Source organism: Rhinoraja longicauda, chromosome 26 (genome assembly GCF_053455715.1).
Source record: "Rhinoraja longicauda isolate Sanriku21f chromosome 26, sRhiLon1.1, whole genome shotgun sequence".
Taxonomy (NCBI): domain Eukaryota; kingdom Metazoa; phylum Chordata; class Chondrichthyes; order Rajiformes; family Arhynchobatidae; genus Rhinoraja; species Rhinoraja longicauda.
In genome coordinates, this window is record NC_135978.1 from 3,225,760 (window position 1) to 3,245,031 (window position 19,272).

Consider the following 19,272-nt stretch of genomic DNA (forward strand, 5'->3'; position numbering starts at 1 on the left):
TCATTGGTCCAAAAACGCTCACCAAATCCACCCAAAACTTCATCCTCAATACTGATGGTCTCCCAGTATCCACCTCCCCTCACATCCGGAATCTTGGAATCATCTTTGATCAAACCCTCTCCTTCGACAAACACATCAAACACATCACAAAGACAGCCTTCTTCCACCTCAAAAACATTGCCCGTCTCCGTCCATGCCTCTCCTCCACAGCTGCAGAAACCCTCATCCACGCCTTCATCACCTCCCGTCTGGACTACTGCAACAGCCTCCTCTGTGGCGAACCCTCAAAAATCATCAGTAAACTTCAATACATTCAAAACTCCGCTGCCCGTCTACTCACCCACACCCCGATCCGTGACCATATCACCCCCGTCCTTTACAAACTCCACTGGCTCCCCATCCCCCAGAGAATCCAGTACAAAATCCTCCTCATGACCTACAAAGCCCTCCATAACCTGGCCCCATCCTACCTGACCGACCTCCTCCACAGGCACACTCCCACCTGCACCCTCCGCTCTGCTGCTGCCAATCTCCTATCCCCCCACATCCGGACCAAACTCAGATCCTGGGGGGACAGGGCTTTCTCCATCGCTGCTCCCACCCTATGGAACTCACTACCTCAAACCGTCAGAGACTCCTCCACACTAACCACATTCAAAACATCACTGAAGTCTCACCTATTCAGTACTGCCTTCAACCACTGAAGGTCACCCCACCTTCTGTCTCCTTTCTCTGTTCGTTTACTTATTTATCTATTTATTCACTTCCCTATGTTCTCTAAATCCCTGTAAAGCGTCTTTGAGTATATGAAAAGCGCTATATAAATGTAATGTATTATTATTATTATTATTATTATATCATTTTAGATTTACCTTGGTTAAGTACTGTTTGCTTTTAGAGTCATAGAGTCATACAGTGTGGAAACAGGGCCTCCAGCACAACTTGCACACACTGACCAAATCTTGAGTTGCCAGATACGGCGCCATTTCCAAAGTCTGGCCTGTGTGCCGGGTTTAATGGAGGCCAACCCAGGCGAGACCCTGGATCGTTCAGGCAGTCCTCCGCACGCCCAGCCACTATTGTGCTCCGGGGGCTCCACTTGCAGCCGACCATAGGTAAAGCATTGAGGCACAAGTCGGTTGGACATTCGGAACCTTTTTGCCCAAGGTGGAAATGTCAAAGACTAGAAGACTGAAGGGCATAGCTTTAAGATGAGAGGGCCTCGTTTAAAGATGATATGCGGGTAAAGGTTTTTTTTTACAGTGAGTGGTGGGTGCCTGGAACACACCGCCAGGGGTTGTGGTGGAAGCAGTCAGAGGCATTTAAGAGGCTTTGAGACAGACAAATCGATATGGAAGGGATGGAAGCATATGGAAAGCATGCAGGCAGAGGATATTAGTTTATGTTCGGCACGGACATTGCGGGACGAAGTGCCTATTCCTGTGCTGTACTTTTCTATGTGTAGGAAGGAACTGCAGATGCAGGTTTATACTGAAGGTAGACACAAATTACTGGAGCAACACAGCGGGTCAGACAGCATCTCTGGAGAAAAGGAACAGGTGACATTTCGGATCGGAACCATTCGTCAGGCTGTACTGTTCTGCGTTCTATGTTTCATGCTTCATAAGTACACAATAAGAGTGCTATAGGGCAGAGAAGAGGGAAACAAGAGATATGAAAACGTATATAGAAAAAATGAATGAAAGCTTTGCAAACTGACTCTCAGTCTGAATAAGGGTCTCAACCCGAAATGTCACCCATTCCTTTTTGCCAGAGAGGCTGCCTGATCCGCTGAGTTACTCCAGCTTTTTATGCCTATCTTCAGTGTAAACCAACGTCTGCAGTTCCTTCCTGCACAAAAGAGTTATAGAGTTTGGTACTACACTGTCAACGCGCATTCTTGGTTAGAAACATGGACATTTGAATCATTTTAAAGTGCTCTGTGGACAACAATTTGAAAACCAGTAGTCTACATTAAGTGAGACTTACCATGATATGTTTGCGGGCAACAGACTGAAATCTTCCCATCTCCAACTCCCTGCACCACCAATTCTCTGAATCAATTGCACTTATAAAATTTTATCTGCACATATACCAAGAATTACCAACGTTGTTTCTTTTTTACAGGATAGAAAATTCACAAATATAAGAGAACAATAATTCATGCATGTTGAAGCAGGCAAATGATTGATGAAGTCCTTTCACAAGAGAAGAGATGTAACACACTCTGGCTAGTGAAGCACTCACTCTGCATCGTACAGCTACAACTCAAAAAATTAATTCAAATCTCAAATTATGCAAGTATTCGCTTCTGATTAGGTATTTATTGTATACTCCTTTGGACCGGGACTGGAAAATGTTCGATAAACCAAATTTGGAATCACTAAAAATGAGGGATGGCTGAAGTAACTACTACATTTCAAGTGAGCGTGCAATGTACGATTTAATTTCCACACATTTGAAATATTACCAAAAGGGACAGAAAATAGTATTCACAAATAAGGCATTCTAAGATATAATTTAAATACAACAAATGACATATGTCCCTCCACCCACGGAGCAAACTAATTTCTCAGTATATCTACACAATAATAAAAAATAAGTGGGCATTTCCAATCTTTCTTGGAAGCTGCTTTGCATCGGAAAAATGTCTTGGGGTGCTGGCTGAGGAACGACATAACACAAGAGATGAAAAGAATAAAAATTGAACTTGTTAATTACTGTCTTGCCCGTTGTCCAAATAAAAGCCCCGTCATATCATAGAGTGACAACATCACGAAACAGCTCGAACAAGCAGGGAAAGATCAAACTATAGATAGAAACAAACGTTCAGATGACAGTAAGTGTGAAACTGGAGAACACAAACCAAAAACGATCTGTACCCAAACTCCAAATTAAACACAGGTTATGTGCCAGGGTGGTGACTCTGTGGAATTCATTGTCACAGAAGGCAAGCCAATGGATATTTTTAAGGCAGAGATAGATAGATTCACGATATGCATGGGTGTCAGGGGTTCTGGGGAGAAGGCAGGAGAATGGGGTTAGGAGGGAGAGACAGATCAGCAATGATTGAATGGCAGAGTAGGCTTGATGGGCCGAATGGCCTAATTCTGCTCTTATCACTTATGAACTTAAAGTGGGAAAATAGATGCAATGTGAATAAATCATACAAAAACTAATTCAGATTATATTTCCTTAATTTTAATCTAAATCCCTTATGTTCAATTCTGCGATAGTGGGAATGAACTTTGTATTATTTAATATTTATCCTGATTACGTCCAGTTTGCATTTGTTCAGCTCATCAATTTAGCCCCTCCGGACCTTTTTTAGTGGATCAAACATCGATTGGTGTTACCCGCTGCTGCAAATGTCATCCACAGAAGTTGATATTTTGAACAATAACTCATTCTGCATGACATTTACACAAATTGTAAACATCAGGCCCAGTCTCAGGAACAGCTTGTTCCCCTCTGTTATCAGACTTCTGAACGGTCCTTCCGTAAGCCAGTTTACATCCCAATTCTCCTCTACTTTATTGTGGACACCTTTTCTCTGGAACTGTTACGCTACAAAGCAGCCACAGCCAGACATAAAAACAGCTTTTTTTCCACGAGTGATAGTTCTATTCAATAACCAAAGTCTGTAGTCTCTTTTTTGCTCTGATTTATTTTCACCCACATGTTTAGACCGTAATGGTGTATCCTTACTGTTTTGATGTGTTTATGCTTTATTCTTAATTGTTAACTGTGTGTTTGTGTTGTAATTTGTGAGCGGAGCACCAAGGCACATTCCTTGTGTCTGCATACTTGGCCAATAAACTTATTCATTCATTCAATACTGAGAAATATATTCCGCACTTTAGTATTTTTCTCTTGCTCTATTTTAGTAAACCATCCTAACAACAACTAGAGAGCAGTCCTGAGTTACTATCTACCTCATTGGAGACCCTTGGACTATCTTTGATCGGACTTTACCTTGCTAAACATTATTCCTCTTATCATGTATCTGTACATTATGGATGGCTCAATTGTAATTATGTTTTGTCTTTTTCCGCTGACTGGTTAACACGCAACTTTAGCTTTTCACTATAACTCAAACTTTAGTTTATTGTCATTTGAACCGAGGTACAGTGAAACACTTTTTTTGTTGCGTGCTAACCAGTCAGCGGAAAGACTATACATGATTACAATCGAGCCGTTCACAGTGTATAGATGCAGGATAAAGTGAATAAAGTTCAATGCAAGATAAAGTCCAGTAAAGTCCGATTAAAGATAGTCTTGAGCGTGTCCAGTGAGGTGGATGGTAGTTCAGGACCACTCTCCAGTTGGTGACAGGATGGTTTGGTTACTGTTGCTCTACCTGTTGTACTTGTGTTTGCGTTTGCGGTTGCAGCTCCTAGACTGTGGAACAGGATCCCTCTCCCCATCAGAACTGCCCCCTCCATCGACTCCTTTAAGTCCAGGCTCAAAACCTATTTCTACTCCCTAGCGTTTGAGGTCCTCTGAAGGGGCGCTGTGAACTGTTTATGTATGTGCTGTTATGTTTGTGTGCCATTGTATGTTCGTTCTTAGTACCTGAACTGATGTACAGCACTTTGGTCAAGGTGGGTTGTTTTTAAATGTGCTATACAAATAAAATTGACTTGACTTGACGTGATTGTCTTCATGTACAGTATTATCGCTTTTTATCTGGATAGCAAGCAAGCAAAAACTTTTCACTGCTCCTCCAATTTGCGTGTGGCCTCACTCTGGAAATCGAGGAGGCCCAGGACAGTAATATTCTACTGTACCTATCTCAGCTTTAGAAATATCCATTGACTTGGCCTCCACAGCCTTCTGTGGCAAAGAATTCCACAGATTCACTACCCTCTGTCTAACAAAACTCCTCCTTATCTCCTTCCTAAAGGAATGTCCTTTAATTCTAAGGCTGTGACCTCTGGTCCTAGACTCTCCCACTAGTGGAAACATCCTCTCCACATCCACTCTATCCAAGCCTTTCACGATTCGGTACGTTTCAATGAGGTCCACACACATTCTTCTAAACTCCAGCGAGTACAGGCCCAGTGCCGACAAACGCTCATCATAAATTAACCCACTCATTCCTGGGATCATTCTTGTAAACCACCTCTGGTCCCTCTCCAGGACTAATACATTCTTCACCAGCTATGGTGCCCACAATTGCTCACAACACTCCAAATGCAGCCTGACCAGCGCCTTGTAGAGCCTCAGCATTACATCCCTGTTTTTGTATTCTAGCCCTCTGATATAAACGGTGCAACTAGGTTTTCTAACCATCTCTTCTTTCCTGAATGGGTGACCTCTTTGAGACTTTAAGGTGGGCACATGGATATGCAGGGAATGGAAGGATAATGCCAGGACTCGAGGGTCTGAGCTATAGGGGAGTTTGAGCAGCTGGGACTCTATTCCCTGGAGCGCAGGAGGATGCGGGGTGATCTTCTAGAGGAGTGTAAAAGCATGAATGGAATAGGTCAGGACGACGTACAGAGTTTCTTGCCCAGAGTAGAGGAATCTTCTTCCTTAAAGAATTGAGGAGATTAAGTATGTCGGCAAATAGGCTTTCAAACTTGTTCAGCTGCACGGTAGAGAGCCCACTGGGTACCCCATTAAAGATGTGGATGCTTTGGAGAGGGTGCAGAGAAGGTTTACCAGAATGTTGCCTGGATTGGAGGCTTTCAGCTACAGGGAGAGGTTGAATAGATTTTGATTGGTTTCTCTGGAACGTCAGAGGTTGAGTGGAGACTTGATGGAAGTACAGTCTATAAAAACCTTTAGAAAGGAGCTGAGGAAGAATTTCTTTAGACGGAGGTTGGTGAATCTGTGGAATTCATTGCCCCAGACAACCATGGAGGCCAAGTCAATGGGATTTTTAAAGGAGATTGACAGATTCTTGATGAGTACGGGTGTCAGGGGTAATGGGGAGAAGGCAGGATAATGGGGTTGAGAGGGAAGGAAAGATCAGCCATGATTGAATGGCAGAGTAGACCTGATGGGGCAAATGGCCTAATTATGCTCCTACAACTTATGAATTTATAGCAAACAGATTTTGAGCACGAGCTGAGTTTGGGCAATGTTGGGCGGGCGGGCGGAGTGCAGGGGGATTGGCTGAAGGTGGGTCCTGATCCCTAATGTCATCACTTCACTTCCCTTCACTGATGCCTGACCTGCTGACTCCACCATCCACAGCCTCGTGTCTCTCCATTTTACAGCTTTTTAATCACTGGGAAACCCTGAAACTGTTTAATTTTTACATTTTGCCCAAGTAATACTCTTAGAACAGCGCAAAATAGTTATAGCAACCCGATTGAAAATCTTTTCTGCAGCATCATCGAATATCATAATTATGCTTAGAAAGTTTGCTGAAGAAGCGTTAACCTATTACAGTTGACGCTGTACAAATGTATACCTGACCTAAGCACAATTCTGATCCAATCAAAGGATTCCAATGTTCCAACTCAACGTCCATTCACCAATGTACAGAAGCCCTGATCTAAGCACGCCATGTCCCCAAACTATTTAAATGTTCATTGCTCAGCACACAAAACACTGTCAATCCAGCAGTTGTCAGTCTGCTTTTTGCATAGTATTATGTATACCAAAGTATTATAATTTTGAATTTCGATTCAGCTAAAGAGCAGGCTGGGACAAATACTGTGCTTTTCATTGCCACTCAAAGAAATCCCCATCTAAACACAATTAGAAATAATGCATTTCCTGACACTGATCTTATTGAAATGTACAAAATTCTTCAGGGGCTTGACAAACTTGATAAAGAGTTGATGATTTCCACTGGTCTAACAAACTCTAACCAACATAATGCCAAGGTAAATTAATCTCCTCTGCCTGCACGTGATCCATATCATAGAGTCATAAGGTCATACAGTGTGGAAACAGGCCCTTCGGCCCAACACCGACCAAATGTCCCACCCACACTAGTCCCACTTGCCTGCATTGGCCCCAAATCCCTCTAAATCTATCCTATCCATGTCCCTGTCTAATTGCTTCTTACACGTTGTAACAGACCCCGTCTCAACGACCTCCTCTGGCAGCTCGTTCCATACATCCACCGCCCCTCAGATTCATACAAAATCTTTCTCACTTAATCCTTTGCCCTCTGATTCTCGATTCCTCTACTGTGGGCAAGAAACTCTGTACGTTGTCCTGACCTATTCCATTCATGCTTTTATACTCCTCTCGAAGATCACCCCGCATCCTCCTGCGCTCCAGGGAATAGAGTCCCAGCTGCTCAAACTCCCCTATAGCTCAGACCCTCGAGTCCTGGCATTATCCTTCCATTCCCTGCATATCCATGTGCTCACCTTAAAGTCTCAAAGAGGTCACCCATTCAGGAAAGAAGAGATGGAGAGGAAACCCAGTCGCGCCGTTTATTCAAGACAGTTATTGATAATTATTATAGGTATTAAGGAAGTCAAGTCTGAAGAAGGGTCTCGACCCGAAACGTCACCCATTCCTTCTCTCCAGAGATGCTGCCTGACCCGCCGAGTTACTCCAGCATTTTGTGTCTACAAGGGATATGAGGTTTGTGTCGTAAAGTGTGGCTGAGGTAAAGGATCAATCATGATCATAATGAAACCTCCTGTCAGGGCAGCGTGGTGGCATAGTGGTAGAGATACTGCCTCACAGCACCAGACACCCGGGTTCAATCCAGACTACGGGTGCTGTCTGTACAGAGTTTGTAGTTATCCCCGTGACACGCATGGGTTTTCAATGAGATCTTCGGTTTCCTCCCACACTCCAAAGGCATACAGGTTTGTAGATTACTTGGCTTGGTGTAAACATAAAATTGCCCCTTGTATGTGAGTGTAGGGTGGTGTTAATGTGCGGGGATCGCTGGTCGGTGCAGACTTGGTGGGCCAAAGGGGCCTGTTTCCGTGCTGTAGCTCTAAAACTACAACTAAAGGTAGGGTAGACAGTCAGAACCATTTTGCCCTCAGGGTGGTAATATCAAAGACAAGAGAGCACAGCCTTAAGGTGAGAAGGACAAAATTTAAAGGAGATGTACGGGGCAAGTTTTTGTTACACAGAGAGTGGTGCGTAGCAAGAAGGCACTGCCAGGGGTGGTGGTAAAGCCAGATACGACCAGTGGCTTGGAAGAGGCTTTTAGATAGGCACATGGATATGCAGGGATATGGATCACGAGCAGTCAGAGGAAGTCAGGGGATACGGGGAGAGGCAGGCACAGATTACTGATTGTGGATGATCAGCCATGATCACAATGAATGGCGGTGCTGGCTCGAAGGGCCAAATGGCCTCCTCCTGCACCTATTCTCTATGTTTTTTGGTTAGTTTAACTTGGCATCGTTGTCAGCATGGGCAGTGTCTGAAGGGCCTGTTCCTCTGCTAGACTGTCCTAATGTTCTACATTGTAATGTACAGGGGACTGAATGGTTTAATCCTGATTCATACCAAAATCCTAAATTTGCTTTGATTTCTTTATTTTAGATTTGATTATTTTACTGACTTTAACGCAAGGTAGTTACATTCCTGGACTTACAACCATAGGCTATAACCTTGTAATTTTAATTGCAGTAATTTTATAGCACAGGGGCAATCGGGCGTGTTTAACATGTCAGCATCAATACTTGGCAACATTTATTGAAATTCTGAAACTCTAAAACATGTGTTGATTTCAGTCTGAAGAAGAGTTTCAACCCGAAACATCACCTATCCATGTTACCAGAGATGCAGCCTGACCTGCTGAGTTACTCCAGCTATTTCGTCCCCCAGGTTTGTAGGTTAATTGGTTTTGGTAAAATTATAAATTACCCCGAGTGTGATGGATAGTGATGGTGTACGGGGTGATGGCTGGTCGGCGTGGACTCGGTGGGTCGAAAGTTCTGTTTCCACACTGTATCTCTAAAGTCTAAAAGTCTAATTAAAAGATGGTCTAAAAGAGCAAAACTTTTTTTTCAGAGGGGGGAGACAGGGCAACAAAGAAACTTTACTCAACCATTTTCTGTGACATTGCGATTTAGAATCCGACTGCGATACCTCGTATACCGAATGCTGCAAAAATATCCCTCAAAATTTGACCTCCTTTCATTAAGGTTAATTTTAGCACTTTTGATTTTGATTAAAGAATGATCCAGAATAATGGGCCTGGACTACGCTTGGATCTACACCACCAGATTCAGACACAATAGTTTATCAAATTCAGCCCATTTCACAAAGTAAATCCTTTTTCTGTTCTACCCATAATCAGCCAACTGCCTTCATCCAAATTTAATTATATGCATGGATAAAAAAATCTGTTTTTTTATATAAACTGCAAGGAAATCCACAAAGAAACGTCAGGTAGAACAATGTGAAGTATGTCAGTTGAAAGGGCCCTAAGACGCACAGAAAACGTTATAAAGGCATGTAGAGTGTTTTCTTTTATCAGTCAAGATATAAAAAAAGACGCAAAGGAGATTTACAAGGATATTCCGACGGCAGGAAAATATTGCCTGCAAGCTTGGACTAAGCATGGGCAGCGCAGCGTTAGAGCTGCTGCTTTACAGCGCTTGCAGCATCAGAGACCCGGGTTCGATCCCGACTAGAGGTGCTGTCTGTATGGAGTTTGTGCGTACTCCCTGTAACCTGTGTGGGTTTTCTTCCGAGACCTTCGGTTTCCTCCCACACTACAAAAGAAGTACAGGCTTGTAGATTAATTGGCGTGGTATAAGCATAAATTGGGCCCCAGTGCGTGTGGGACAGTGTTAGTGTGCGGGGATAGCTGGTCGGTGCAGAATCCGTGGGCCGAAGGGCCTGTTTCCGCGCTGTATCTCTAAAATAAACTAAACCTAGGCAGGTTTCAGTTTATTTGGAACAGAGATTTAATTGAAGAGTGCAGAATTTTCCAAGGTTGAAACAGAAGGTAGCCTTGTGTGGAAATGTCAAGGACTAGAGGGCATAGCTACAAGGTGAAAGGGGCAAAGCTTAGAGATGTAGAGGGCAGGTTTTTTTTTACATAGCGTGGCGGATGACTGGAACGCGCTGCCAGGGGTGGTGGTGGTGGTGGTGGAGGCAGATATGATAGTGGTGTAAGAGGCTTTTAGATAGGCACATGGATATGCATGGAATGGAGGGATATAGATGACGTGCAGGCAAAAGAGATCAGGGTCAGCACAGAAATTGTTGGCCGAAGGGCCTGTTTCCGTTCTGTACCATTCTATGTTCCATGAAACAGGGTGAAAAAAAGCCTATTTCCCTTTCGAGGAAGAGTTAAATACGAGGGAACTGGTTAAAGAATAAGAGTTGAGGAAAACTGTAAATTGTCCCCAGTATGTAGGATAGAACTAGTGATCGTTGGTCGGCACAGATTGAATGGGCCGAAGGGCCTGTTTCCACGCATCTCTAAACTAAACTAAACAAAGGATGGTTGATGCCTGGAAGTTACTGGAAGGGGGACAGTGAAAATAGAAGCTCACATAACACTGTGTAGGGAGGAACTGCAGATGCTGGTTTAAACCAAAGACAGACACAAACAGCTGGTGTAACTCAGTGGGACAGGCAGCTTCTCTGGAGAAAATGAATAGGTGATGTTTCGGGTCAAGACTCTTTTTCGGTCTGAGACTCAGGGAAAAGGGGAACGAGAGATATAACAGGACTAAGTCCTTTGTCCCGAGTACCGTCTATATCTCTCTTTCCGTTTGTCCCTGACCCTGACCTTGACCCGAAACATCACCTATTCCTTTTCTCCAGTGATGCTGCCTAACCCGCTGAGTTACTCCAGCTTTTTGTGCCTGCCCACATATCATTTTATTTTTAAAAGTACTTAACTAGGCAGATAGAAATTGTAAGACTGTGACGGGTCGATGGGCTGAATGGTCTCCTATTCTGTACATTTCTATGATTTTATAGCAGATGATAATAGGCTGCAAAGAGGAGGCTCCTTCCAGACTTTAAACCTTGAGCCAAGATATTTGGCTTTAAATCACAGCTTAGGCATTACATCAAGGATGGTCATAATTTCCATCACTATAAAGAAGCATATCCTCTTCTCCCAATCTAGACGATTGCAACCCTTTAAGAGAAATGGATTAGAGAAGGTATTAAATTGTCTCGGACACCAATTAGAAGGAACAGTAGCGGAGGATGAAATGATATTAACCTTGGGTTGACAGTCATAGCAAATAATTAAAAATAGAGAGCAAGTTTAAAATGCAAAAAAAAATGCTTCGAGAGGGCAAGGCACCTCAATTCATAAGCCACTTAACCAGAAACTTGATTTGGCCACTTCCTAGCTTTTGAATTGAAAAAAAGTTTCAGCTTGGGTGGCACAGTTGCTGCAGCACAGTGCCTGGGACCCAGGTTTGAACCTGATCTCGAGTGCTGTCTGTGTGAAGTTTGCATGCTCTCCCTAGGACATTAAAAAAGGTGCCAAATCCTGGGACATCTTGCATATGGACTCAGTGGGCTGTTTCTATGCATTATGAACTTAACTGGGGATTGTACTTATGTATGGCAATAATCTTTCAAAAATATTGGCTTCAATTATTCTTAAACGCCTCCTACATTCAAAAAAAACTTTAAATCTTGATCTGACAAAAGACAATGATGTGCACCATCGTTTGGCAGTAGAAATAAAGACGTAGACTATATTCTAAATGGGGAGAGAATCCAAAAATCAGAGGTGCAAAGGGACTTTGGGAACCTGTACCAGCACTCCCAAAAGTAATCGGCAATTTGAATCGGTAGTAAAAAAGGCAAACGCATTTATTTCAAGAGGGCCAGAATACAAAAACAAGGATGTAATGCTGAGGCTCGATAAGGCGCTGGTCAAGGTTTCAAGGTCAGTTTATTGTCACATGTACCAATTAAGGTACAGTGAAATTCGAATTACCATACACCCATACTAAAAAAGCAACAAGACACACAACTACATACAAGTTAACATAAACATCCACCTCAGCGGGTTCAATAGGCAATAGACAATAGGTGCAGGAGTAGGCCATTCGGCCCTTCGAGCTAACACCGCTATTCAATGTGATCATGGCTGATCATTCTCAATCAGTACCCTGTTCCTGCCTTCTCCCCATACCCCTGACTCCGCAATCCTTAAGAGCTCTATCTAGCTCTCTCTTGAATGCATTCAGAGAATTGGCCTCCACTGCCTTCTGAGGCAGAGAATTCCAGAGATTCACAACTCAAAAAAGTTTTTCCTCATCACTCTTTATTCTCCCGAGGTCGAGGCAGTTGAACCATTCGCAGTCGGGGCAATCGAAGCTCCTGCAGGAGCAATCGAAGGTCTCGCGTCGGGGCGATCGAAGGTCCCGTGTTGGGGCGGTCGAAGCTCCCGCGACGGTCGTAACTCCCGCGTCGGGGTCGATCGAAGGTCCCGCGTCGGGGCGATCGAAGCTCCAGTGGCTTGGAGTTCCCAAAGTCGGTCTCTGACCAGAGATTGCGAGCTCCACGATATTAAATCGCCGACTCCTCGATGTTAGGCCGCAGTAGGGATGGAAAATACAATACCAAAAAGGAAAAAAAATTTGCATCTCCGTCGAGGTAAGTGATTAGAAAAGGTTTCCCCCAATCTGACACCCCACATAAGACAAGCTAAAGAACACTAAGAACATACAGTTAACACATACAAACAGACAACAAAGAAGGAAGGGACAGACTGTTGGCCAGGCAGCCATTGCTGGCGCCACCCGGTGGCCGCATTTGTAGTATTGTGAGCAATTTTGGGTACCAGATCTGAGGAAGGATGTGCTGGCTCGGGAGAGGGTCCAGAAGAGGTTGCAAGAATGATCCCAGGAATGAGCGGGTTAACATATGATGAGCGTTTGATGGCACTGGGCCTGTACTCACAGGAGTTTAGTATAATGAGGGGGGGCCTCATTGAAATGTACCAAATAGTGAAAGGCTTGGGTAGAGTGGACGTGGAGAGGATGTTTCCACTAGTGGGGGAGTCCAGGACTAGAGGTAAAGCCTCAGAATTAAAGTTCCTTTAGGAAGATGATGAGGAATTTATTTAGTCAGAGGGTGGTGAATCTGTGGAATTCTTTGCAACAGAAGGCTGTGGAGGCCAAGTCAATGGATATTTTTTAAGGCAGAGATAGATAAATTCTTGATTAGTACGGGTGTCAGGGGTTATGAGGAGAAGGCAGGAGAATGGGGTTAGGAGGGAGAGATAGATCAGCCATGATTGAATGGCAGAGTAGACTTGATGGGCCTAATGGCCTAATTCTTCTCCAATCACTTTTGACTTCACCATTGCTTCACCAAGACTCCAGAATTGGGTTGCCTAAGTGTGGCCTTGCAGGGACTTGGTGGTCCACCTCCAAGCAGGGATAGGTGCCGGGGTAGCCATGATGTAGTCCATCCAACCACAGGAGCAAAGCTCCTTTGATGCACATCTCAATGTAAAAGGCACATAGAACCTTTGTTTGCATGGTCTTCCTGTGATCACGTGGGTTTTCTCCGGGCGCTCCGGTTTTCTCCCACATCCCCAAAATGTGCAAAGCTTGTTGGTTGTTTGAGCTTCTGTAAAATTGTCCCCAGTGCATAGGATAGAACCAGTGCACAGGGAAGGCTGGTCTGCAAGTCGAAAGTCCTGTTACCACTCTTTATCTCCAAAACTAAAACTGACTACGTTGTACTTGCAGCTGCTAAAATTGGAGTAATTATTGCCGAAATCACAGGATATTACATGTATTGTGAATGAGGGCACAGTGTGGTTTCTTTAAATTAAAGTGTTAACCACTCTTGATTTCTATTTGTGAATCTATAATTTTGTTAACACCTCACTCTGGATGATTTTACAGTAACCAAGGACGTTTCAGTCTTTTGAGATGTAACTTGAATGACTCTCTAGAACAGATGCATCTGTCAAAGTCCTCTGAGGTGATACTGTTCAATGCACTTATTTAACCTTGATCACCTGGCTGAAATATCTTTGGATTTATTAGGTCCGTTCTGAACAAACTTGTATTACACAGATGTAAGAAACCAGTCTAAGTCATGAACACACAATTTGAAAAATGACTCACAGTGATGTATAGAAAAGCATTAAAGGAGGCCCCAGGTGTAAAATAGGTCTGTTCATAACACGTCAAATGATATTGTTACAGAAATGGTTTTTCATATCACCATTTGGCAATTTAGTCACTAAGCTGACAATTATACAACAATAGTTTACCTCACAATATAGTTTCAGTTGCAAAGCATGCTGTTTCTATTATTGGACACAGTTGACTAATTTGACGAGTCACAGCACCAACTGTTTATTCTGCAATACCTCTGTAATGATATTGCATTCCTGGCTGGTAATGAAACATGGCACTTTCCACAGCTTGTAATGTAACTCATTAAATAAGTTAACAACATGCATTTTGCAAACAAGGTGAAATAATTATTACGCATTTTGACCCATCCAATCACCTTCATTCAACACAATGTATGCATCAATCAAAATTCCCAATGACTAAAGTCCTACTTTGGCATTTATCCAGTCCAGTGTATGGCAGCACTCAAAATTAAAAGCACAGCTTTGCTTTATTTGACAGTGGCTGAGATGCTAAATCAAAAGAAAATAGCATGTCTGAAGTAAAAGAACATTGTGTTTATTGTACCATCACCACACAGTAATGCGATTTATGTAAGATGAATCTTGCAGAGAACAATGTTATTGGCTACTCTACTGAGTTGATTTTAATAAAGTTTCTATTAAAAGATTGTTTGCAAAATTAATTATTGCTTTTAACTTAAATTAATTAATGCCACGGTTTTATCGTGACCAATTAAAATTGGATTTTTTAAAAATAAATCTTTGCAATCTCTGGATCATTTGCTAAGAGTGCGAAACACTTTTCTTCACCTTGTGTTTGATGCACCTAAAGTGGGCAGCACAGTGCCACAGCGGTGGAGTTGCTGCCTTACGGCCGAAGAGACCTGGGGTCGTTCCTGCCTATGGGTGCTGTCTGTCCGGAGTTTGCACGTTCTCCCAGTGAGCTTGTGGGTTTTCCCCCGAGTGCTCTGGTTTCCTCCCACACTCCAAAGGCACAGGTTTTGTACGTTAATTGGCTTCGGTAAAAGATTGTAAATTGTCCCTAGTATATAGGATCGTGCTAATGTACGGGGTGGTCACTGGTCGGGGCAGACTCAGTGGGCAGAAGGACCTGTTTCCACACTTCCATCTCTAAAGTAAAGACTAAACTAATGTAAAGTGGCTTTTTACTGGATTCTAACTGATTTAGAGTTTGCAACTACTGTCCAAAATCCTGGGTAACACGTGGAGAACCTGCGTAACATTATAAAGTAACCGTAATTGATAATTTGAAGAATAGGCACTTGATTATAGGATGTAATGCTCCAACATTCAAGGCCACAATAGATGCAGGAGTAGGCCATGGAATTTAGCAAAAATAGACACAAAATGTTGTAGTCACTCAGCGGGACAGGCAGCATCTCTGGAGAGAAGGAATGGGTGACGTTTCGGGTCGAGACCCTTCTTCAGAAGTAACCCAGGCATTATATGCACCCTACAATTGTCAAATACACAATTACAATGTAAAACAAACAATTCAACACAACTTACTGTCCTTCAAAGCAGTTGCAAATTCACGTCCACCTTTCTTTTTGAAAGAAGCCATGGAGTCCGTCTGGGGAAGAGTATTGGCCGTCACAAGAGCTTTCTGCAGGAGGATTCGTCCTTCAAGTAGTTGATCCCACAGAGCTTTAAAAGAGAGAAGGCAAATTATTTTCACCTTTCTGCCCTGGGCCTCTTCCACTGTCAGAATGAGGCCACATGCAAATTGGAGGAACAGCACCTCATATTTCGCTTGGGCAGCTTACAATCCAGCGGTATGAATATTGATTTCTCTCATTTCAAGTAACCCTAACATTCTCTCTCTCTCCCCCCAACACTAGACATCCTGCTAGTTTCACTGTTCGCATCCCTTTGTTATCATCACCTCTGCAGCCAACAATGGATCATTGTGGGCTTCTTCACCAATTGGTGCAGGCTCTGATCTGTTCTGTACCTTTTCGCAACTCTGGTTTCCATCTCCCCTGACTCTCAGTCTGAGGAAGGGTCTCGACCCAAAATGTCACCTGTTCCTTTGCTCCAGAGATGCTGCCTGACCTGTTGAGTTACTCCAGCATTTTGTGTCTATTCTATGCAAATTATTGTAGTTGCTTCCACTCTACTCTGAGTCTTGTCGATAATCAAGCAATTTCTGAGGTACAGGAGTGGGATGTGTTGGTAGTAATGCAACGAATTGTAACTGACTGAAAGATAACAACCAAATAGTTTATCAAGTGTCTGTTTCAAGTTACAGAATACAATGGGGCCACTGCCATTTTTCTCAATAAAATTTGTTAGAATGTGTTATGTGTCTTCGGATTTTGCACTATTATGACTACCTAGTATTATGATTTTAATTGATTGAATTTTTGATTATTGTATTTTATCTATGTCTATTGCACTTATGGGCCTGTTGAGCTGCTGCAAGTAAGAATGTTATTGTTCTGTTCTAAGTACATAAGACAATTAAACACTTTTGACTACTAATGTAGCTTATAAACTTCCCAAGATCTTACAATTTCAGATTCCATACTGCTTCTCAAACTAAAATGGAAGGTATCATGCAACACAGAACAGTATAGCACAGGAACGGGCCCTTTACTCCGTTGAGTTACTCCAGCACTTTGTCTCTCCCCACTCAGCGGGTAAAACAAGAACAAATCGGCAACGGCAACAAATCAACAGAATAAATTTAAGAAAGGCACCCAATTATATAATCAGGATGGAAATAGTTTAATCCCCAATTTAATCACCAGTATTGAACTCGGCACCCAAGCTACTGTTAGCAGAGTTATACCCAACTTGTATCCATTACACCCAACTTGTATCTGCTAAAAAGGAGCAAATACATTGATTTCCCTCAAGAAAAGGGCGGCACAGTGGCGCAGCGGTAGAGTTGCTGCCTTACAGCGCTTTGAGCACCAGGGACGTGGGTTCGATCCCGACTACGGGTGCTGTCTGTATGAAATTTGTACGCTCTCCCCGTGACCCCGTAGGTTTGTGGGTTTTCTCCCTGATCTTCGGTTTCCTCCCACACTCCAAAGACGAACAGGTTTGTACGTATAAATGTAAATTGGTGTGTGTGTGTGTGTGTGTGTGTGTGTGTGTGTGTGTGTGTGTGTGTGTGTGTGTGTGTGTGTGTGTGTGTGTGTGTGTGTGTGTGTGTGTGTGTGTGTGTGTGTGTGTGTGTGTGTGTGTGTGCGCGCGCGCATGCATATCGTTGGTCGGTGTAGACTCAGTAGGCTGAAGGGCCTGTTTCCCTGTTGTATCTCTAAACTGAAAGAGAAGATCGAGGCAAAAAGCTGGAGTAACTCAGCAGGTCAGATAGCATCTCTGGAAAAAAGGAATAGGTGACGTTTTGGGGTACAGATCTTTCTTCACACTGAGGGTCAGGTGAGAGGGAAATTATGGTCTCGACCCGAAACGTTACCTATTCCTTTTTTCCAGAGATGCTGTCTGACCCGCTAAGTTTCTCCAGCTTTTTGGGTCTATCTTCGGTTTAACCAGCATCTGCAGTTCCTTCCTACACATTAAAACTAAAAGAGTACAATTGAGGCCTGTAGTTGAATTTTCTGCCACTGTCTAAATTTGAATGTTAACAGGTAGTACTGTCAGCAACTATTGAATTCCAACAAACATCAGTTATTGCTATTGGAGAGAGTGGGAAAGGTTGGAGGGAATGAAAGCATTCATCAGCTTACCATTGCACACAGACTATTTTGTGAAAATGGGAGGGATAAAAAAATCAGCATTTATCAGTGGAAAGATACATGACATGTGAAAGTAATGAATAGAATGCAAGACTAACTTAATTTCAAAGTCTGTGTGGAAAGCTTAGAAATCTATCTGGAGCTTTAATCATCCAGATTTCTGAACCAGTCAAAGTAAGATTTAAATCATAGCAAACAGCAATAGAAGAATTTTAATTAGATTTTCTTTTAACACAGGAAAAAGCAGCAAAGACCAAATCGTGCTTAATTTGCCTGTATACGTTCACGTGCGTTATTTTAATATACCATCATCTCTTTCTTCTATCAATCTGGGCGGGTTGAAAGTTAAAATTGAATCTTGCATTGAAAAGAGTGAATGCTTAGAGAGAGCCAGCATTTCCTGCACATGATTCACGAAACGGTGGCGCAGCGGTAGAGTTGCTGCCTTACAGCGAATGCAGCACCGGAGACCCAGGTTCGATCCTGACTACGGGCGCCGTCTGTACGGAGTTTGTACGTTCTCCCCGTGACCTGCGTGGGTTTTCTCCGAGATCTTCGGTTTCCTCCCACACTCCAAAGACGTACAGGTATGTAGGTTAATTGACTGGGTAAATGTAAAAATTGTCCCTAATGTGTGTAGGATAGTGTTAATGTGCGGGGATCGCTGAGCGGCGCGAACTCGGTGGGCCGAAGGGCCTGTTTCGGCACTATATCTCTAAATCTAAAAAATGATTCGCTAAAGATTAACAGGCAAAGTTCAGGAACTTTGCAGGTTGCAAGTGACCTGACTTACACAACATCCAGATTCAGGCAAATTCTCCCATGCGCCTTTAAAGTATTTTTAAGCTAATAATAATACATTTTTCATGGTGCTCAATGGAGACACAAGCTGCTGTAGTTGCTGGAATCTTGAGCAAAACACAAAGCACTGAAGGAACTCAGCGGGTCAGGCAGTATCTGTGGAGGGAATGGACAGACGACGTTTTGTGTCGGAACCCTTCAAGTTTATTTCGAAATCAATAGAATATTTCTAGAAAGTGCCAGCGTAAGACATTTGCAGTCATGACACCATCAGTGACCTTACTTACACAACATCCAAATTCAGGCAAATTCTCCCGTGCGCTTTTAAAGCAGTTTAAAGCTAATAATAATACATTTTTCATGGTACTCATTAAATGACTGTATAAACTATATATTCCATTAGTTTAATTATGGGTAGTGGTTGGGTGATTATTCAATAAAATTAAATTGGAGCAAAGGTAAGTTTCACCCAGAGAGTTGTGAATCTGTGGAATTCTCTGCCGCAGAAGGCAGTGGAAGCCAATTCCACTGGATGTTTTCAAGAGAGAGCTAGATTTAGCTCTGAGGGCTAACGGAATCAAGGGATATGGGGAGCAAGCAGGAATGGGGTACTGATTTTGGAATGATCAGCCATGATTATGTTGAATGGTAGCGCTGGCTCGAAGGGCCGAATGGCCTACTCGCACCTGTTTTCTATATTTCTATGAATGATAC

General features: G+C 43.0%; 1 protein-coding gene across 1 annotated transcript in view; it reads right to left on the reverse strand.

Moving 5' to 3' along the window:
• aatf (apoptosis antagonizing transcription factor) overlaps positions 1-19,272 on the reverse strand; it is a 115,971-nt gene that overhangs the window by 78,846 nt on the left and 17,853 nt on the right. Inside the window, exon 4 of the mRNA XM_078421996.1 lies at positions 15,560-15,697. Coding sequence (XP_078278122.1) covers positions 15,560-15,697 — 138 coding nt within the window. The remainder of the gene's footprint in view (positions 1-15,559; positions 15,698-19,272) is intronic.